Genomic DNA, 24,257 nt, shown 5'->3' on the forward strand with positions numbered 1-24,257 from the left:
GGTGCAGTAGGACACACAGGAACACACACGGTGCAGTAGGACACACAGGAACACACACGGTGCAGTAGGACACACAGGAACACACTGTTCAGTAGGACACACAGGAACACACTGTTCAGTAGGACACACAGGAACACACTGTTCAGTAGGACACACAGGAACACACTGTGCAGTAGGACACACAGGAACACACTGTGCAGTAGGACACACAGGAACACACTGTGCAGTAGGACGCACAGGAACACACTGTTCAGTAGGACACACAGGAACACACTGTGCAGTAGGACACACAGGGACACACTGTACAATAGGACACACAGGGTCACACTGTACAGTAGGACACACAGGGACACACTGTGCAATAGGACACACAGGAACACACTGTGCAGTAGGACACACAGGAACACACTGTGCAGTAGGACACACAGGAACACACTGTGCAGTAGGACACACAGGAACACACTGTGCAGTAGGACACACAGGAACACACTGTGCAGTAGGACACACAGGAACACACTGTTCAGTAGGACACACAGGAACACACTGTGCAGTAGGACACACAGGGACACACTGTACAATAGGACACACAGGGTCACACTGTACAGTAGGACACACAGGGACACACTGTGCAATAGGACACACAGGAACACACTGTGCAGTAGGACACACAGGAACACACTGTGCAGTAGGACACACAGGAACACACTGTGCAGTAGGACACACAGGAACACACTGTGCAGTAGGACACACAGGAACACACTGTGCAGTAGGACACACAGGAACACACTGTGCAGTAGGACACACAGGAACACACTGTGCAGTAGGACACACAGGAACACACTGTGCAGTAGGACACACAGGAACACACTGTGCAGTAGGACACACAGGAACACACTGTCTATTGCACTTCACACTGCCCTTTCCCATCTGGACAAAAGGACAACTTATGTGAGAATGCTATTCATTGACTCCAGCTCAGCATTCAACGCCATAGTGCCCACAAAGCTCATCACTAAGCTAAGGATCCTGGGACTAAACACCTCCCTCTGCAACTGGATCCTGGACTTCCTGATGGGCCGCCCCCAGGTGGTGAAGGTAGGTAGCAACACATCTGCCACACTGATCCTCAACACTGGAGCCCCTCAGGGGTGCATGCTCAGTCCCCTCCTGTACTCCCTGTTCGCCCACGACTGCATGGTCAGGCACGACTCCAACACCATCATTAAGTTTGCAGACAACACAACAGTGGTAGGCCTGATCACCGACAACAACAAGACAGCCTATAGGGAGGAGGTCAGAGACCTGGCCGGGTGGTGCCAGAATAACAACCTATCCCTCAACGTAACCAAGACTACGGAGATGATTGTGGACTACAGGAAAAGGACGACTGAGCACGCCCCCATTCTCATCGACGGGGCTGTAGTGGAGCAGGATGAGAGCTTCAAATTCCTTGGTGTCCACATCACCAACAAACTAGAATGGTCCAAACACACCAAGACAATTGTGAAGCGGGCATGACAAAGCCTGTTCCCCCTCAGGAAACTAAAAAGATTTGGCATGGGTCCTCAGATACTCAAAAGGTTCTACAGCTGCAACATCGAGAGCATCCTGACTGGTTGCATCACTTCCAGGTACGGCAACTGCTTGGCCTCCGACCGCAAGACACTACAGATGGTAGCACGTACAGCCCAGTACATCACTGGGACCAAGCTTCCTGCCATCCAGGACCTCTACACCAGGCTGTGTCAGAGGAAGGCCCTAAAATTGTCAAAGACCCCAGCCACCCTGGTCATAGACTGTTCTCTCTGATCCCCCCCCCCGCCCCCCCGCCCCAACCCCTCTTTTACGCTGCTGGTACTCTCTGTTTATCATATATGCATAGTCACTTTAACTATACATTCATGTACATACTACTTTAACTGGACTGACCAACCAGAGCCCACACACATTGGCTAACCGGGCCATCTGCATTGTATCCTGCCACCCACCACCTGCCAACCCCTCTTTTATGCTGCTGCTACTCTCTGTTCATCATATATGCATAGTCATACATGTACATACTACCTCAATCAGCCTGACTAACCGGTGTCTGTATATAGCCTCTCTACTGTTATTTTTCATTGTCTTTTTACTGTTGTTTTATTTCTTTACATACCTATTGTTCACCTAATACCTTTTTTGCACTATTGGTTAGAGCCTGTAAGTAAGCATTTCACTGTAAGCTCTACACCTGTTGTATTCGGCGCACGTGACAAATAAACTTGGATTTGATTTGTTCAGTAGGACACACAGGGACACTGTTCAGTAGGACACACAGGGACACTGTTCAGTAGGACACACAGGGACACACTGTTCAGTAGGACACACAGGAACACACTGTTCAGTAGGACACACAGGAACACACTGTGCAGTAGGACACACAGGAACACACTGTGCAGTAGGACACACAGGAACACACTGTTCAGTAGGACACACAGGAATACACTGTGCAGTAGGACACACAGGGACACACTGTACAATAGGACACACAGGAACACACTGTTCAGTAGGACACACAGGAACACACTGTGCAGTAGGACACACAGGAACACACTGTTCAGTAGGACACACAGGAACACACTGTTCAGTAGGACACACAGGAACACACACGGTGCAGTAGGACACACAGGAACACACTATTCAGTAGGACACACAGGAACACACTGTTCAGTAGGACACACAGGAACACACTGTGCAGTAGGACACACAGGAACACACTGTTCAGTAGGACACACAGGAACACACTGTTCAGTAGGACACACAGGAACACACTGTTCAGTAGGACACACAGGAACACACACGGTGCAGTAGGACACACAGGAACACACTATTCAGTAGGACACACAGGAACACACTGTTCAGTAGGACACACAGGAACACACTGTGCAGTAGGACACACAGGAACACACTGTTCAGTAGGACACACAGGAACACACTGTTCAGTAGGACACACAGGAACACACTGTTCAGTAGGACACACAGGGACACTGTTCAGTATGACACACAGGAACACACTGTTCAGTAGGACACACAGGAACACACTGTTCAGTAGGACACACAGGAACACACTGTGCAGTAGGACACACAGGAACACACTGTTCAGTAGGACACACAGGAACACACTGTTCAGTAGGACACACAGGAACACACTGTTCAGTAGGACACACAGGAACACACTGTTCAGTAGGACACACAGGGACACTGTTCAGTATGACACACAGGAACACACTGTTCAGTAGGACACACAGGAACACACTGTTCAGTAGGACACACAGGAACACACTGTTCAGTAGGACACACAGGAACACACTGTTCAGTAGGACACACAGGGACACTGTTCAGTAGGACACACAGGGACACTGTTCAGTAGGACACACAGGAACACACTGTTCAGTAGGACACACAGGAACACATTGTTCAGTAGGACACACAGGGACACTGTTCAGTAGGACACACAGGGACACACTGTTCAGTAGGACACACAGGAACACACTGTTCAGTAGGACACACAGGAACACACTGTTCAGTAGGACACACAGGAACACACACGGTGCAGTAGGACACACAGGAACACACTATTCAGTAGGACACACAGGAACACACTGTTCAGTAGGACACACAGGAACACACTGTGCAGTAGGACACACAGGAACACACTGTTCAGTAGGACACACAGGAACACACTGTTCAGTAGGACACACAGGAACACACTGTTCAGTAGGACACACAGGAACACACTGTGCAGTAGGACACACAGGAACACACTGTTCAGTAGGACACACAGGAACACACTGTTCAGTAGGACACACAGGAACACACTGTTCAGTAGGACACACAGGAACACACTGTTCAGTAGGACACACAGGGACACTGTTCAGTATGACACACAGGAACACACTGTTCAGTAGGACACACAGGAACACACTGTTCAGTAGGACACACAGGAACACACTGTTCAGTAGGACACACAGGAACACACTGTTCAGTAGGACACACAGGGACACTGTTCAGTAGGACACACAGGGACACTGTTCAGTAGGACACACAGGAACACACTGTTCAGTAGGACACACAGGAACACATTGTTCAGTAGGACACACAGGGACACACTGTGCAGTAGGACACACAGGGACACACTGTTCAGTAGGACACACAGGAACACACACTGTTCAGTAGGACACACAGGAACACACTGTTCAGTAGGACACACAGGGACACACTGTTCAGTAGGACACACAGGAACACACTGTGCAGTAGGACACACAGGGACACTGTGCAGTAGGACACACAGGAACACACTGTTCAGTAGGACACACAGGGACACACTGTTCAGTAGGACACACAGGGACACTGTTCAGTAGGACACACAGGAACACACTGTTCAGTAGGACACACAGGAACACACTGTTCAGTAGCACACAGGAACACACTGTTCAGTAGGACGCACAGGAACACACTGTTCAGTAGGACACACAGGAACACACTGTGCAGTAGGACACACAGGAACACACTGTGCAGTAGGACACACAGGAACACACTGTGCAGTAGGACACACAGGGACACACTGTGCAGTAGGACACACAGGGACACACTGTGCAGTAGGACACACAGGGACACACTGTTCAGTAGGACGCACAGGGACACACTGTTCAGTAGGACGCACAGGAACACACTGTGCAGTAGGACACACAGGGACACACTGTGCAGTAGGACACACAGGAACACACTGTTCAGTAGGACACACAGGGACACACTGTTCAGTAGGACACACAGGAACACACACTATTCAGTAGGACACACAGGAACACACTGTTCAGTAGGACACACAGGAACACACTGTTCAGTAGGACACAAAGGAACACACTGTTCAGTAGGACACACAGGAACACACTGTTCAGTAGGACACACAGGGACACTGTTCAGTAGGACACACAGGGACACTGTTCAGTAGGACACACAGGAACACACTGTTCAGTAGGACACACAGGAACACACTGTTCAGTAGGACACACAGGGACACACTGTGCAGTAGGACACACAGGAACACACTGTTCAGTAGGACACACAGGGACACACTGTTCAGTAGGACACACAGGAACACACTGTTCAGTAGGACACACAGGAACACACACGGTGCAGTAGGACACAGGAACACACTGTGCAGTAGGACGCACAGGAACACACTGTGCAGTAGGACACACAGGAACACACTGTTCAGTAGGACACACAGGAACACACACGGTGCAGTAGGACACACAGGAACACACTATTCAGTAGGACACACAGGAACACACTGTTCAGTAGGACACACAGGAACCCACTGTGCAGTAGGACACACAGGAACACACTATTCAGTAGGACACACAGGAACACACTGTTCAGTAGGACACACAGGAACACACTGTTCAGTAGGACACACAGGAACACACTGTTCAGTAGGACACACAGGGACACACGGTGCAGTAGGACACACAGGAACACACTGTGCAGTAGGACACACAGGAACACACACTGTTCAGTAGGACACACAGGAACACACTGTGCAGTAGGACACACAGGGACACACTGTTCAGTAGGACACACAGGAACACACTGTGCAGTAGGACACACAGGAACACACTGTTCAGTAGGACACACAGGAACACACACTGTTCAGTAGGACACACAGGAACACACTGTTCAGTAGGACACACAGGGACACACGGTGCAGTAGGACACACAGGAACACACTGTGCAGTAGGACACACAGGAACACACACGGTGCAGTAGGACACACAGGAACACACTATTCAGTAGGACACACAGGAACACACTGTTCAGTAGGACACACAGGAACACACTGTTCAGTAGGACACACAGGAACACACTGTTCAGTAGGACACACAGGAACACACTGTGCAGTAGGACACACAGGAACACACTGTTCAGTAGGACACACAGGGACACACTGTGCAGTAGGACGCACAGGAACACACTGTTCAGTAGGACACACAGGGACACACTGTTCAGTAGGACGCACAGGAACACACTGTGCAGTAGTACACACAGGGACACACTGTGCAGTAGGACACAGGAATACACTGTTCAGTAGGACACACAGGAACACACTGTTCAGTAGGACACACAGGAACACACTGTTCAGTAGGACACACAGGAACACACTGTTCAGTAGGACACACAGGAACACACTGTTCAGTAGGACACACAGGAACACACTGTTCAGTAGGACACACAGGAACACACTGTGCAGTAGGACACACTGTTCAGTAGGACACACAGGGACACACTGTGCAGTAGGACACACAGGAACACACTGTTCAGTAGGACACACAGGAACACACTGTTCAGTAGGACACACAGGAACACACTGTGCAGTAGGACACACTGTGCAGTAGGACACACAGGGACACACTGTGCAGTAGGACACACAGGAACACACTGTTCAGTAGGACACACAGGAACACACTGTGCAGTAGAACACACACACTGCTAGGAGGCTACAACATGCCAGGAAAGCACCATGGACGTTTTCTGTGTGAGTTTGTGTGTGTGTGTGTCAGTGTCGGTGTCAGTGTTTGTGTGTATGAGGGCTTGTCTAAAAATATCTTTGTAGACAGCAAAGTGGCTGGAGTTCCGGAGGAGGCCCACACTCCAGCCTGCCCACCCCAGCGACGGCACTCCTAAAGTGGGCAGCATCGGCCCCATGACTGGCCTGTTCCTCTGGAGCTGTGGAGCATGACTCACACACACTGTGTCTCTACCTACGCCAGGCAGACTGCACACAGACAGGCCCAAAATAACAGAGGGACTTTTTGTTTTAAAAAATGCCTAGGTTTAATCATAGTCTCCGTGTGTGTGTTTCTGTACCTCCCTCAGACTATCTGACGACTGTCCCAGCTAGGTTGAAATAGCAACAGACACACAGCACACACACCTGGTTGATAGAGTGACAGAGAGAGAGATGAGACAGTGAGACAAACAGTATGTGTGCAAGAAAGGGAGAGAGAGAGAGAGAGAGAGGTGAGAAAAGAGATTGTGTGCAAGTGACAGTGAGAGAGAGATGGAGAGAGATAGATGAGGGAGTGTGTGGGAGGGAGAGACAGAGAGGGAGTGGGGAAGAGAGAAGGGGAAGGTGAGAAACAATGGAGGAAGAGAATGAGATTGAGAGGGTGAGTGTGTGAGAGAGAGGGAGAGATTGGGGTTGTGAGCTCTGTCTCTGTTTCTTTCTCAGAGTAATAAATCATTGGTGTTGGGCCCCCGGTGTGATCTGCAGGGGAGCTAGGCAGCCAGGGAGAACCAGGGAGGAGGGGACCTCTCTCAAACACACAGCCTGATTAAGAGAGCCTGACCCCGGGCCGGGATGACTGGGGCTGCTGGGGCTCACTGGAGCTGGGGCAGACAGCCAGATATACACACACAAACACACACAAACAGATGTACACTTACACACAAGCACTCACACACACCCAAACAGGACCCCTGCCAGCCCTACTCAGGGGACTCTCAGCAGTCTGGCTCCATTCCCCTGGAGGGGCCCAGCAGCGTGTGTGTGTGTCTTAGGGGGCCAGTGAAGATCAGCTCCAGTGTATGTGGGCCAGCCAGAGTCTCTGTCCTGGGGAAGGTTACACCTCATAGACACACACACCATGGTTGACCAGAGCCACTATTTCACACACCATCTACCAGAAAGGTCTCAGTGAGCTGCTGCCCAAAGCCAGCCAGCCAAACAGCCCCCGAGAGAATAGCGTGTGTGAGTGTGTGTGTGTGTTTACACGGGAGAATAGCAGCCTTGTCCATCTGTGACCTAAGTCTGACCCTGTCCAGACAAAAAACAACAATTGAAAAAACAACATCCAACTTTCTGTAGCACACAGCAATATCTAATATCCAAACCAGCTACAAATATCAACAACTCACAATCAAACCATGAGCTGTATGTCTGACTGATAGGAACCTGTAGGAGGTCGAAACGGTAGTGAGAAAAAGAGAAGTATTCTGTTGATTCAGTGTTGATTGAAAAATGGCTGTAAGAAACCTCCTATGTTCTACTGTGTAGTGAGTCTGAGAGGAGAGGGTCAGTGTGTTACAGATGCATCATATGATCCCTCCACAACCAATTCTAAAAGCAGTCCTTGTCAACTGCTCACCCCACCACACAATGACTACTTCACAGTCAGGTTAGACCAGTGGGATAGCAGGGCCCAATAACCCCCCCCCCCCCCCCCACACACACACAGAGCTGGCGCTTAAATGGGTCAGCTAGAACGGCTGTTCTGTGTCCTGCTCTCTTAGGGGAGGCTGCATAATTCAATCTAGTGTGAATATCACTCCACTGCTATTAGCAGCTAAACACGACACACAGGGATGGCCCCAGCAGAGGAACCTCTGAGACATCGGAGGGTTCTGAGGGGTTAGGCTACAGGGGTCAGGGGTTAGAGGTTAGGGTCCAGGAGGACAGACGGTTTTTGAATGAGCTTAGCGCCTCATGGAGGAAGGAAGGAGTGAGAGGAGGGTAAGAAGAGGGGACAGTTAGGTCATACGGGTAAGAGGGATTTCTGACAACAGCTGGTTGTAAAATGGCTTTAAATGACCCAACGTTTCTACACCTTATATAGACTTGATAACAATACACCTGGCATTAAGAACCTCTAGAATCATAACTCTGTCTGTCCACATGTGTGTTGTCCTTACCTCGAGGATCCTCCGCCTGTTTGGCCAGTTTACGGAGGGCGGCGGCGAATCCAGAGTGTGCAGACTGGGCCGCCGGGCTCCCATTGGCTACGATAGATCCGTTAAGGGGCGACGGGGTGAGGGGGCTGACCGTCGCCGTGGTGCGAGTTGCCGTGGATATCATTCCTAAGGAAGGTGACTTTGGCTCATGGCTCATGCCTGGAGAGAGGAGAGAGAGGGAGAGAAAGGGTTAATAGACATAATAGACTGATGTTCGTCATTTATAAAGCAATTACAAAGTGGCTGTAGATGATGGGTCAGTCAGTCTGTCAGTCAGACTTACTCATGCTGTGATTGGTCAACTTATCAGTTGAGGGTTCAGACAGCTGACACTATGGAACCCCTCCCCACAATGACACTGAGCCCTGTGGACTGGAAAATCTCTCTCACACACTGGGGGCTGTCTGTCTGTCTCACACCAGACCGTACACACACACACACACTGGGGGCTTTCTGTGTCTCACACCAGACCTTACACACACACACTGGGGGCTATCTGTCTGTCTCACACCAGACCTTACACACACACATACTGGGGGCTATCTGTCTGTCTCACACACACACACACACACACACACACACACAGACACATATATAAACACAGACACACACGGTAGTGAGTGGAGCTGAGAGTCAGCCAGAGCGCAGTGTGGTCTGTGTGTCTGTATGTCTGTATGTCTAGCTGGGGGAGGGGGGCTTTGGACTTAGGCTGGGGAGCTGGGGTTAAAGGTTATAGGTTACATGGTGTGTGACCCCTACCTCAAGAGGTCCGGTCTGTCTGCCTCAGCCCACACAGCAGCTCTACTTAACATGCTCCAACTGAGCCAGGCCCAATAGAAACCTTTCAAACACACACCATGAGAGAACAGTTTGATAGAGGTAACACACACCATGAGAGAACAGTTTGATAGAGGTAACACACACCATGAGAGAACAGTTTGATAGAGGTAACACACACCATGAGAGAACAGTTTGATAGAGGTAACACACACCCTGAGAGAACAGTTTGATAGAGGTGACACACACCATAAGAGAACAGTTTGATAGAGGTAACACACCATGAGAGAACAGTTTGATAGAGGTAACACACACCATGAGAGAACAGTTTGATAGAGGTAACACACACCATAAGAGAACAGTTTGATAGAGGTAACACACCATGAGAGAACAGTTTGATAGAGGTAACACACACCATGAGAGAACAGTTTGATAGAGGTAACACACACCATAAGAGAACAGTTTGATAGAGGTAACACACACCATGAGAGAACAGTTTGATAGAGGTGACACACATCATGAGAGAACAGTTTGATAGAGGTAACACACATCATGAGAGAACAGTTTGATAGAGGTAACACACATCATGAGAGAACAGTTTGATAGAGGTAACACACACCATGAGAGAACAGTTTGATAGAGGTAACACACATCATGAGAGAACAGTTTGATAGAGGTGACACACATCATGAGAGAACAGTTTGATAGAGGTAACACACACCATGAGAGAACAGTTTGATAGAGGTAACACACACCATGAGAGAACAGTTTGATAGAGGTAACACACACCCTGAGAGAACAGTTTGATAGAGGTAACACACACCATGAGAGAACAGTTTGATAGAGGTAACACACACCATGAGAGAACAGTTTGATAGAGGTAACACACACCATGAGAGAACAGTTTGATAGAGGTAACACACACCCTGAGAGAACAGTTTGATAGAGGTAACACACCCTGAGAGAACAGTTTGATAGAGGTAACACACACCATGAGAGAACAGTTTGATAGAGGTAACACACACCATGAGAGAACAGTTTGATAGAGGTAACACACACCATGAGAGAACAGTTTGATAGAGGTGACACACATCATGAGAGAACAGTTTGATAGAGGTGACACACATCATGAGAGAACAGTTTGATAGAGGTGACACACATCATGAGAGAACAGTTTGATAGAGGTAACACACCCTGAGAGAACAGTTTGATAGAGGTAACACACCATGAGAGAACAGTTTGATAGAGGTAACACACCATGAGAGAACAGTTTGATAGAGGTAACACACACCATGAGAGAACAGTTTGATAGAGGTAACACACACCCTGAGAGAACAGTTTGATAGAGGTAACACACACCATGAGAGAACAGTTTGATAGAGGTAACACACACCCTGAGAGAACAGTTTGATAGAGGTAACACACACCATGAGAGAACAGTTTGATAGAGGTAACACACACCATGAGAGAACAGTTTGATAGAGGTAACACACACCCTGAGAGAACAGTTTGATAGAGGTAACACACACCATGAGAGAACAGTTTGATAGAGGTAACACACACCCTGAGAGAACAGTTTGATAGAGGTAACACACACCCTGAGAGAACAGTTTGATAGAGGTAACACACACCATGAGAGAACAGTTTGATAGAGGTAACACACACCCTGAGAGAACAGTTTGATAGAGGTAACACACACCCTGAGAGAACAGTTTGATAGAGGTAACACACACCCTGAGAGAACAGTTTGATAGAGGTAACACACATCATGAGAGAACAGTTTGATAGAGGTAACACACATCATGAGAGAACAGTTTGATAGAGGTAACACACATCATGAGAGAACAGTTTGATAGAGGTAACACACATCATGAGAGAACAGTTTGATAGAGGTAACACACACCCTGAGAGAACAGTTTGATAGAGGTAACACACATCATGAGAGAACAGTTTGATAGAGGTAACACACATCATGAGAGAACAGTTTGATAGAGGTAACACACATCATGAGAGAACAGTTTGATAGAGGTAACACACATCATGAGAGAACAGTTTGATAGAGGTAACACACATCATGAGAGAACAGTTTGATAGAGGTAACACATCATGAGAGAACAGTTTGATAGAGGTAACACACCATGAGAGAACAGTTTGATAGAGGTAACACACACCATGAGAGAACAGTTTGATAGAGGTAACACATCATGAGAGAACAGTTTGATAGAGGTAACACACACCCTGAGAGAACAGTTTGATAGAGGTAACACATCATGAGAGAACAGTTTGATAGAGGTAACACACACCCTGAGAGAACAGTTTGATAGAGGTAACACACACCCTGAGAGAACAGTTTGATAGAGGTAACACACCATGAGAGAACAGTTTGATAGAGGTAACACACCCTGAGAGAACAGTTTGATAGAGGTAACACACCATGAGAGAACAGTTTGATAGAGGTAACACACACCATGAGAGAACAGTTTGATAGAGGTAACACACACCCTGAGAGAACAGTTTGATAGAGGTAACACACACCCTGAGAGAACAGTTTGATAGAGGTAACACACCATGAGAGAACAGTTTGATAGAGGTAACACACACCATGAGAGAACAGTTTGATAGAGGTAACACACCATGAGAGAACAGTTTGATAGAGGTAACACACCATGAGAGAACAGTTTGATAGAGGTAACACACCCTGAGAGAACAGTTTGATAGAGGTAACACACACCATGAGAGAACAGTTTGATAGAGGTAACACACCCTGAGAGAACAGTTTGATAGAGGTAACACACCATGAGAGAACAGTTTGATAGAGGTAACACACACCATGAGAGAACAGTTTGATAGAGGTAACACACCATGAGAGAACAGTTTGATAGAGGTAACACACCCTGAGAGAACAGTTTGATAGAGGTAACACACACCCTGAGAGAACAGTTTGATAGAGGTAACACACCATGAGAGAACAGTTTGATAGAGGTAACACACACCATGAGAGAACAGTTTGATAGAGGTAACACACCATGAGAGAACAGTTTGATAGAGGTAACACACCCTGAGAGAACAGTTTGATAGAGGTAACACACACCCTGAGAGAACAGTTTGATAGAGGTAACACACACCATGAGAGAACAGTTTGATAGAGGTAACACACACCCTGAGAGAACAGTTTGATAGAGGTAACACACACCATGAGAGAACAGTTTGATAGAGGTAACACACACCATGAGAGAACAGTTTGATAGAGGTAACACACACCCTGAGAGAACAGTTTGATAGAGGTAACACACACCCTGAGAGAACAGTTTGATAGAGGTAACACACACCCTGAGAGAACAGTTTGATAGAGGTAACACACACCATGAGAGAACAGTTTGATAGAGGTAACACACACCCTGAGAGAACAGTTTGATAGAGGTAACACACACCATGAGAGAACAGTTTGATAGAGGTAACACACACCATGAGAGAACAGTTTGATAGAGGTAACACACACCCTGAGAGAACAGTTTGATAGAGGTAACACACACCCTGAGAGAACAGTTTGATAGAGGTAACACACACCATGAGAGAACAGTTTGATAGAGGTAACACACACCATGAGAGAACAGTTTGATAGAGGTAACACACCATAAGAGAACAGTTTGATAGAGGTAACACACACCATGAGAGAACAGTTTGATAGAGGTAACACACACCATGAGAGAACAGTTTGATAGAGGTAACACACACCCTGAGAGAACAGTTTGATAGAGGTAACACACGTACCAGATCCCCTTAACCATCCCCATGTTAATGTCATGATGGTCATTGTGGTGATTGCTACAGTGATGATCACCAGCTACAAGCTATTTCCACTTCAATCCATTATTATCATCACGTCTGATTCACACACACACTCACTTATACTGACCCATCTACAGTAGTGTGAGTGTGTGTTTGTGAACCTGTGTGTGTGTGTGGGAGTGTGTGTGTTGTTGAATCACAGATAAATATCATAAAGCCTTATATAGTCCTACATTCAGTATACAGTCTGAAAAGCATGTGATCTACTCTGAGTTTACATTGCCTTCATAGTGTTTATAGTGATATAGCACCATCAGCAAACTGGATAGTTGACGCAACTCTATAGTTTAGCATTATGTACAGGACACAGATACTCCTATTACAATTACACATCACCTTACGTTATTATGGTGTCCATGCCACCCTGTGATACACCCCCCTCTCTCTCTCTCCCTCTCTCTGCTGTGTGACCTGTTGGACTGTGAGTGGAGTTTTGTTCTCTTGTCTTTTCTCTGTGTCAGATTTACGAGCACACGGTGGGGGGTGTAGGGGATCGAGGGTTTCTCTCTCTCAGTGAAGGGGTGAAAGGGGACACTGTGATGACAGCTCCTGGGCCGGTGGAATCCCTGAATGCCAGAGAGTGGCATGCATGCCGTCGCACAGAACACACACACACACACACACACACACACACACACCACACACACCACACACACACCTTACATGAGCAAACACATGGAATAAACACACACATACTTTACAAAAACGAACACACATCACAAGTCGACAGCCCCATTAACTACAAGTCCCCAGAGTCAGAGGTCATGGTAGGGTCACAGTAAAAAGCAGTCTGTAGGGATGCAGTGAGATTACACACACACATGCACACATTACAACATTACTACCACACACCATATCTGATTACACACACATACACATTACACACACTCAGTCTTATCAATATCACAGATCCACACTCAAATGTAGCCAAAACACACACCATACCTACCCTCACACAACCAAGCACGCACACCCGCACGCACACACACATGCACACACCCGCACACACACACGCACACACACACGTACAGACAGTACGCACTCACTCACAGTAGCATACAGTGTCAATAGCACTAATAGATCTGTAGAGTTATATATAGGTCCACCCCAGAGCCTGGGCAGGTCTATTAAAAAACCCATGTCTCCCTGAGCCTGAGAGAGGTCAGGGGTGCTGTGTGTGTGTGTGTGTGTGTGTGTTCGTGCGTGTGTGTGCCTGGCTGTCGTTGTTTAAGTGTGCGAGGGAGTGTGTGTGTCAGTGGGAGAGCGCTGGAGTGGAACAGAAGATGGCAGGGGAGTAGTGAACTGGTGGGTCACAGGGACCCAGAGTGTAACGGGAGAGAAAATGAGTGGCAACACCTCTGGGTCCGCCCTGCTCATAACCTCCCATTCACCCCCTGCACTCCCTGTGAACCCCCAGCAACACAATTCATAATGAAATTAACAATGAGATCCCTTTCCACACACACACTTACACACACAGCAACAGCCAGGCGCACACACCCAAGCACACACACTCACATCGACAGCCAGGCACAGCAACCGCTCAGTTCACTGCTGTGACCTGTTCACGACTGCAAAGCCCTGCTCCACCCACCTCTTCTTACAAACACACACCTTCACACACACGGATACACACACACAGCCTCAGGGCTTTAAAGAAAGAGAGAGCATTCTATCGGTAAAGCAGGAACTTTTCACAGGAGCTAATAAGATGGTAATCGACCGCTAGAGAAACACCATACATATTCAAGAAACACAGCCATGCTGATAGCACACACAGTCACACACACCCCTCCTTCACACACACCCCTCCCTCCCACACACACACACACAGGGCTAGCGGCGGTTCTCGACCCCCCCTTAGAGTAGCAGAGTGAAAGCGGCGGCGGGTGCTGAGGCTCCTTACTGCACAAAGGACTGGAGCTCCCTGGTTCTCCCATCGCTGCATCTTCAGCCAAACCCAGCACACAGACAAAGACACAGTCAAGACACACACCATCTTCTCTTCCTCCTCTCCGTCGCTTCTCTCTCTGTCTCTCGCGCACGCTCACTCGGTCGCTCACAAAGACCGTTTGGAGCTTATCTTACGAAGCAACACACCACACAACTCTGCCTATCTCCTCTCTCTCTCTCTCTCGCTCTACCCTCCTCTTTCTCTCGCTGAGTGAAAACAGAAATTCTTAACCTAGCAGCTGCTGCGATGTCACATGACCTTCCCCCCTCCCCTCTCCTCCTCTTCCTCCCTTCTCTCCCTCCTCCTCTCCCTCCCTTCTCCTCTCAACCTATAATTCCTGAGTCATTGGGAGATAACAGAGGCATGGATGCCCTGCCAAGGGGAGCGAGGGAGGGGAGGAGAGAGGGAGGAGGGCGGGGGAAGGAGGGGAGGGGTGACTGTGTGTGTCAGCTGCCTCTTCTTCCACACACAGCCCCGGTCGTCACATCTGACCCCCCTGTCGGGGGGAGGAGGTGAGGGGGAGGGTGGTTAAATATGTGAAGCGCTGACACCCTCCTCCTCCTTCTCCCCCTCTCCCTGGCTGTTAGAAAAAGAAGAGAGAGAGAGAGAGAGAGAGAGAGAGAGGGGGAGGGAGGGAGATATATAATGCCGGAGGCTAAGGTGGAAGCTTGTTCTGGCCTGTGTTACTGAGACATTGCCCCCACAGCTAGACTGCTAACACACACACACACACACACTAAGCAAACATAGCCAGGCTCATGTTCAGATCCAAAAGCTTGGCTTCCAGTGGGAGAGAAAACAGCTTTGATCTGCCCTCTTTATCACCAACCGAGAGCAGACACACACTACAGTTACCTCACACACAGAGCCAGTTGAGGGGTTTATACCACACACACACACACACACACACACACACGTATGCACACGATACTGCTATTTTGCAATATTTCTAAGAGTAAATAACAGCAGACAAGGGCAACTATAGACCTGTATCTATTTTGAGTGTGCTGTCTAAAGTGCTGAAATATACTAGCAAGAATAATATTTTAGATGAACTACAGTCTGGTTTTAGAAAGACCCAATCCACCCACGCCTATTGTTTTTAACTGACTTTTAACAGCAGGGCCATTGACTGGGTTAAATCCTATTTAAACAGGTAGAGACCAAATTGTGGATGTTTATGGAAAACATTCTGGTGTGAAGGGGATTAGCTGTGGGGTCCCACAGAGGAGCATCATCGGCCCTCTTCTCTTCCTGCTGTACATTGATGATATGAAATCATCCTGCTCTCGTAAATAGTTGTTGTATGTGGATGACTCTACTGGTGTCCCATAAGAACAAAGCCTCAGTAGAAGAGATACTTAGTGCAGAGTTATCCAATATCACTAAATGGCTTTCAGATAACGAACCTTCTCTGCATCTTGGAAAAACAGAACCCATCTAATTTGGTTCCAGAGTAAAGCTTGCAAGGACCCCTTGGTTTTAGTGTCAAAGTGGACAACTCAGTGGTTACACCAAAAACTTCAGTCCGCTACCTTGGATCGGTACCTGACTGGTCAGACTACGCCCCTAAAGGTTTACACAAAGATAAAGCTAAATATTATATTCCTAGCTCGGACCTCTAAATATCTGATAGTGACACCTGGCATCTAAAGAATAAGCTACAGAGCAGACAGAACAAGCTGGTGATAGTTGTATTTAAACTCCCCCTCGTACTCATCTGGAGGGGGAGCCTTTTCATCAGTTAGACTGGCTATCTGCAGAGAAAAAGGGTCATATTATCTCAACTTGGTCTGGTCCATTACAGTACCAGACAAAAGTTTAGACACACCTACTCACTGTCCAGCCCAGTCTAACCTCAATTACACCCACTCTTTTGGGTTGTTATGAGATAGATAGATAGATAGATAGATAGATAGATAGATAGATAGATAGATAGATAGATATTGTAGAATAATAGTGAAGACATCAAAATTATGACATAACACAGGAAATTTGATTTGATTTAACACTTTTTTGGTTACTACATGATTCCGTATGTGTTATTTCATAGTGTTGATGTCTTCACTATTATTCTACAATGTAGGAAATAGTCCAAATGAGTAGGTGTGTACTTATATTAATGTCCACCAATACAATGCCAGAGAATCTGATATTGCCAGTTAGCTATCTATTATAACAACCCAAAAGAGTGGGTGTAATTGTGGTTAGACTGGGCTGGACAGTTAAGGGTTAAAGCTGTGGGTTTCCCTCTCTCCATCCCTCCCTCCTCTGGCTGTCATTGCTGGGGTGTGAATAAGTAGATTCTTTAGTCATTTCCTCCTTCGGTCGCTCGCTACCTTTCACCGAATGAGAAGGGAGGAGAAAGAGAGAGAGGCAGAGAGAAAGAGAGAGAACAAGAGAAAGAACAAGAGAGAAAGAGAGAGAACAAGATAGAGAAAGATAGAACTAGAAAGACAAAGAGAAAGAGAGAGGGAGAGACAGACAGACAGATAGAGAGCGAGATTAGTCATGAGAAAAGCAACATGGTGGCCAGTATTGTGCAAAGGGCCATTAAAACCCACAATGTCTCTTCTGAGAAAACACAGAGCAACCTTCTCGTCTCTTCTTCCCCCCCCCCCCCCCCCCCACCTCTCTCTCTTTAGCCTCACCCATAACCTCTAAATGATTTTAGAGAAGTGACAAGCCTGTTATAATGTGGTTTTTCACTAGAAGCTATGTGTGAACAACCACACTCCCCAACCACACACTGTGTTCTGTGATGATGAGAGAACAGCACTAATGTAGCCCTGTGTCTCTGTGTTATCGCTCTCTGGTGGCAGGTGGCAGTATTACACCATTCTATAGGCCATCAGCATAGATGTAGTGAAGGGGTCAATGGAACGCAGACCGTTCGGTGCACATTCAACAAATCTGATCTAACAAAGTGGATATTCGTCAGATCTGTCATGATCAATGTATTGTAACAGGCCCACAATGTGTTTACAAAGTCCGATTTGGATATACTTGTCTGTTTTCAATGCATAACATTTAGAAGTAGTCTCTTTTCAGGTTCAGAAGAAGTGACTGCTAAATGCTAACTCCCGTTCGTAGAAGCTGGTAGCATAGAGAAATCAGTGGTGGTAGTCAGTCTTTTTCTAACTGTAATGCAGTTGATTGGTGACGATGACATGAACATGTATTGTTGACATCAATACAAGCATTATACTCCGATTGTTACCACAACATAGTGTGAAATACACATAAACAACAGCCTAAATGTAGGATAATTTTTCTGGGGGGCAATGAGGAGATTCAGGACTTTCCCCCAAGGCCCTTTCTACCATTCATTTCCATGGCAATTCCATTGTTTTGGTAGAATTTGATTGACCTCTTTACCGCATCTATCCCTGCCTGCTTGAATTAGACGTTTCCCCTAACCACAGATCTAGGATCATATTACCCAACTGTAATTGGTACCTTAATATCACAGCCACTGGTCTGACGTGGCTTGGCTGGTCTAAATATAAGAAGACTCTGAAGTATGATTCCATGAAACTGTGTGGTCTCAGCCTTATGTAGAGGAGGATGAAGACACAACCTCACCATGTATCAGTGATCACAGAGGAAACGTCTAGTTACCCCATGTAGGTAACAGACTAAAGTAGTGAGAGAGTTTCTGACACGCAGTGAGACCGTAGTGGAGGAAGAGAGGAGGTTTCTGAACAGGTTGGGAGGAAGATCAATGCAGTCGTGTTGGTGTGAGGACTGTGAAGGCAGGAGACTGTGTCTGTGTGTGTGTGTGTGTGTGTGTGTGTCAGATAGATAGCCCCCAGTTTGTGAGGGAGTGGATCAATGGATGTCAGTGTTCATGTGCCTGAAATGGAGAGAGTGTAGCCCAGAGAGGAAAGGAAAGAGGAAGAGAGAGAAAGAATCAGGAGGGGGGGGGGGGGGTTGTTGAGGGTCATTTTCCCATCAGCCTTCAGAGAGAGACACAGCAGTAGGGCCACGAACACATGCGCACACACACACACACACACACACACGATTAACCCAGACAATCCTTATGAAGCAGATTACAGGACACAACACAGCTGTCATAATGATAAGATAACCAGGAGACACACAACCAACCACCCCAATACTACACATTCTAAATGTACCTGTCTGAACAGTTCAATGCCAACGGTAGAAACTAAGGCCTACTGCTGAGTTCGGTGAAATACTCAAGACAATGTAGACCTACTCTTCACTGACATAAATCATCTAGATCATCCACAGTAAACAGTATCGGTCACAAGGACACATCATGAGTCATGAGGACAGTGTTTTCCATGGTAGTGAGCCCTACTTCTCCTTAAACACCAGACATGTGTCATCACCACACGCCACACATTGCAACAGGCCTAGTGGTTCTCAGAAGGCTGGGAGAGAAGGATGTTCTTCCTGGCTGTTATACTGTCTTTGGCCAGCAGATGGAGGTGCATCATAGAGGTGCATCATAGAGAGGGAGTCCCCAGCTCTTCAGCAGCAGTTCTATAGTGAGCAGTGTGCTCCACATACAGTAGTACCCTGAAGACCAGAGGCAGACCAGAGGCAGACCAGAGGCAGACCAGAGGCAGACCAGAGGCAGACCACTGGGTTATGGCTGACTTCAGCTTGACAGAACAGAAGTTTGACATGGAGAGAACACATATCAAACCAGTTAGGAGGAAGACCAGTTCAATACATCCTTATTGAATCATCATTATGTTTGTGGTGTCAACACTATAGACATATAATTAATAGAATGGGCTTGGAACCGCTTACCCTGCAATTGTACTGGTAAACTCATACGCTGCCTGGTATTGTGAGGCAATAATTTCCATGGTAATGTAGAATGTTCATTTAAATTATGTTAAGCAATGTGACTCATACAATGGAATGTATTTGTTGTCATGTCAGTTGAGATGATTCAACTAACACAGCACAGATTGATGGATACACTTCCTGGTTTTACTTCCTGCTTCGCTCCTATGGACTCACTCGCAATGGCCACCCATTATACTATCACTGACTTGAATGGGGAAGTCTGTTCTATTAATCATATTTCTATGGTCAAAACACTTGTCAATAATATGACACAGGGTATTTCAGTAGGAGTTTAATCGCTCTGTTCCCAGTAACTTTACTCCAGTTCCCCCCCCCCCCCCCCCCAACGACTAACTGACATACAGTAAACAGGCTGATGTATCATCCTGCTGTGAGAAAAACCGATCACTAACAAACAATTGCACAGACACAACGAAAACATCAACAAACACACACACTCTGTTCTGCCCTCTTGCTGCACGGAATGCAGATTACACAAACGCACAAACACACACACACACACACTGACGGAGTAAATCCTCTTGGCTCCTGTGTGACCTGGCCAGTGCAGAGATAACAGTCAGGCAGCTCTAGAGGGCAGTTCATCTTTAACCAGGAAGGGATTTGACTATCAGCTAGTTAACACAACCAATGGAGATACATACGGTCTGACAGACAGACAGACAGACAGACAGACGGTTGCCTATCTATCAGATCCAGCTGCTAGGCTCAGCCCAACCCAGCCCTTCTCACTGGAGGTAAAGCACACATCTAGGAACAGAACAGCCTAACATTAACCCAACTCAGTCCAGTATAGTGCTGGCTAATCTAGCCCAGCCTCCATGAGTATAAAATCTCTCCTCTCTTTCCCAAGAAGCCAGTCAACCACGCAGTCATAGTCTGGCCAAACCAAGACCTGATTATTAGTTTAGTACATTAGCACAGAGGAGTACTACAGGATGAAAAAGACTAGCATTAAGAGCTACATGTTAGCAGCTACTGTAGCTCAGTCATGAAGAGACCTTCTCTGAGATCAAAAACAAAGGATGCTTAGGAGGAGAAGGGGTCAGGGGTGAAAGTTCAGGGGTGATCGGACCTCCTTAACCCCACTAACAAGGGCCTCTCATCAGCCATGATCCCTGCTGCTATGGCCTACAAAGACCCAGAGCTCCAGGCAGAGGAATGGCAGCTGGAGGAATTAGCCCCAGGACAGAGCACCTTACTGGGGTTAAAGAGAACACTGGGAAACTCCAGGGTTGAACCTGTATGACTAAAATGTTTAAAACCACACACATGAACACAAACACACTTTCAGATAAACGACATCAGGATAAACATGCTCTGGTAGTTCCAGGTCAGTTTGACTTCTGAGATGAGATCTAGCCCCAGGTGTGTGTGTGTGTGTTTGTGCCCACACTCTCTCTATTACACTGCCACATCATCAAGAATATGAGATGCCATCTATTAGGCTGCTGAGCTAGACTTTGAGAGACAGAGACAGAGACAGAGACAGAGACAGAGTGAGTGAGTTAGAGAGAGAGACCCAACCAAATCATGAGAAAACAAAAAGATCATTACTTGACACATTGGAAGAGTTAACAAAAAATCTAGAATGCTATTTGGCCCTAAACAGAGAGTAAACAGTGGCAGAATACCTCACCACTGTGACTGACCCAAAATGAAGGAAAGCTTTGACTATGTACAGACTCAGTGAGCATAGCCTTGCTATTGAGAAAGGCCGCCGTAGGCAGACATGGCTCTCAAGAGAAGACAGGCTATGTGCTCACTACCCACAAAATGAGGTGGAAACTGAGCTGCACTTCCTAACCTCCTGCCCAATGTATGACCATATTAGAGAGACATATTTCCCTCAGATTACACAGACCCACAAAGAATTCTAAAATAAATCCAATTTTGATAAACTCCCATATCTACTGGGTGAAATTCCACAGTGTGCCATCACAGCAGCAAGATTTGTGACCTGTTGTCGCAAGAAAAGGAAAAGGGAAACCAGTGAAGAACAAACACCATTGTAAATACAACCCATATTTACACTACTGGTCAAAAGTTTGGACACACCTACTCATTTAAGGGTTTTTCTTTATTTGTACTATTTTCTACATTGTAGAATAGTGAAGACATCACAACTATGAAACAACACATATGGAATCATGTGGTAACCAAAAAAGTGTTAAATCTAAATCTATTTTATATTTGAGATTCTTCAAATAGCCAGCCTTTCTTTGCCGTGATGACAGCGTGCACCCCTGGAATGCATTTACATTAACAGGTGTGCCTTGTTAAAAGTTCTTTGTGGAATTTCTTTCATTCTTAATGTGTTTGAGCCAATCAGTTATGCTGTGACAAGGTAGGGCTGGTATACAGAAGATAGTCCTATTTGGTAAAATACCAAGTCCATATTATAGCAAGAACAGCTCAAATAAGCAAAGAGAAATGACAGTCCATCATTACTTTAAGACAATCACTTTGAAAGTTTCTTCAAGTGCAGTCACAAAAACCATCAAGCGCTATGATGAAACTGTCTCTCATGAGGAAACCCCACAGGAAAGGAAGACCCAGAGTTACCTCTGCTGCAGAGGATAAGTTCATTAGAGTTACCAGCCTCAGGAATTGCAGCCCAAATAAATGCTTCACAGAGTTCAAGTAACAGACACGTCAACATCAACTGTTCAGAGGAGACTGCGTGAATCAGGTCTTCATGGTCGAATTGCTGCAAAGAAATCACTACTAAAGGACACCAATAAGAAGAAGAGACATGCTTGGGCCAAGAAACAAGCGCAATGGACATTAGACCAGTGGAAATCTGTCTTTTGGTTTGTCCAAATTGGAGATTTTTTTCCAACTGCCATGTCTTTGTGAGACACGGTGTGGGTGAACGGATGACCTCTGCATGTGTATTTCCCACCGTGAAGCATGGAGGAGGAGGTGTTATGGTGACACGGTCTGTGGTTTATTTAGAATTTAAGGCACACTTAAAACCAGTTATGCATTAGGGGGCGCTATTAAACATTTTGGATGAAAAACGTTCCCGTTTTAAACAAGATATTTTGTCACAAACAGATGCTCGACTATGCATATAATTGACAGCTTTGGAAAGAAAACACTCTGACGTTTCCAAAACTGCAATGATATTGTCTGTGAGTGCAACAGAACTGATGTTACAGGTGAAACCCAGATTAAAATCCAACCAGGAAGTGCCACATTTTTTTAAACCGCCTCATGCCATTGACTCCTTATATGGCTGTGAATTAGCTACGAATGAGCTTACGTTTTCCACGTATTCCCCAATGTGTCTACAGCACAGTGACGTCTTTTTAGGCATTTCCATTGAAGAATGGCTGTAAGGGACCATATATATCATGTGGTCACATGGTGTCTCCCGCAGAAAACCTTGCGTAAAATACTGAGGTAGCCATTTTTCCAATCGCTTATGAGAAACCAATTGCCTCGACGGATATATTATCAAATATTTATGTTAAAAACACCTTGAGGATGGATCCTAAACAACGTTTGCCGTGTTTCTGTCGATATTATGGAGCAAATTTTGAAAAAAGTTTGGCGTTATAGTTGTAGCATTTTCCGGTCGATTTCTCAGCCAAGCATGATGAAGAAACGGGAGCTATTTCGCCTACAAAAATAATATTTTTGGAAAAAAGGAACATTTGCTATCTAACTGGGAGCCTCCTGAGTGAAAGCATCTGAAGTTCTTCAAAGGTAAATTATTTAATTTGGTTGCTTTTCTTATTTTCGTGAAAATGTTGCCTGCTGCCAGCAGAGCCTAGCATAGCATTATGCCATGATAAACTTACACAAATGCTTGTCTAGCGTTGGCTGTAACGCATATTTTGAAAATCTGAGATGACAGTGTTGTTAACAATATTTATTTCATTTCATTTGCGATTTTCATGAATAGGAAAAGTTTCTAGGGGTATTTATGTCCGCTGCGTTATGCTAATGCGTTTGAGGCTATGATTACGATCCCGGATCCGGGATTGCTCGTCGCAAGAGGTTATTAACAAGCAAGTCTACCACAGCATTGTGCAGGAAAAGCCGCCAA

The 24,257-nt window shown here is 46.4% G+C and overlaps 1 protein-coding gene across 7 annotated transcripts in view; it reads right to left on the reverse strand.

Annotated features, from left to right (window-relative positions):
* gse1b (Gse1 coiled-coil protein b) overlaps positions 1 to 24,257 on the reverse strand; it is a 473,097-nt gene that overhangs the window by 64,760 nt on the left and 384,080 nt on the right. For 3 of the 7 annotated variants that reach the window (XM_036980868.2, XM_090238737.1, XM_090238739.1), the window contains one exon: positions 8,731 to 8,928. In XM_036980868.2, coding sequence (XP_036836763.2) covers positions 8,731 to 8,928 — 198 coding nt within the window. Of the gene's footprint in view, positions 1 to 8,730; positions 8,929 to 9,528; positions 9,611 to 13,731; positions 13,962 to 15,301; positions 15,704 to 24,257 lie in introns of those variants that run through there. The other 4 variants (XM_090238742.1, XM_090238741.1, XM_090238743.1 and 1 more) reach the window with 4 other exon arrangements.

Source organism: Oncorhynchus mykiss, chromosome 6 (genome assembly GCF_057628025.1).
Source record: "Oncorhynchus mykiss isolate SJ-2025 chromosome 6, ASM5762802v1, whole genome shotgun sequence".
Classification (NCBI taxonomy): Eukaryota; Metazoa; Chordata; class Actinopteri; order Salmoniformes; family Salmonidae; genus Oncorhynchus; species Oncorhynchus mykiss.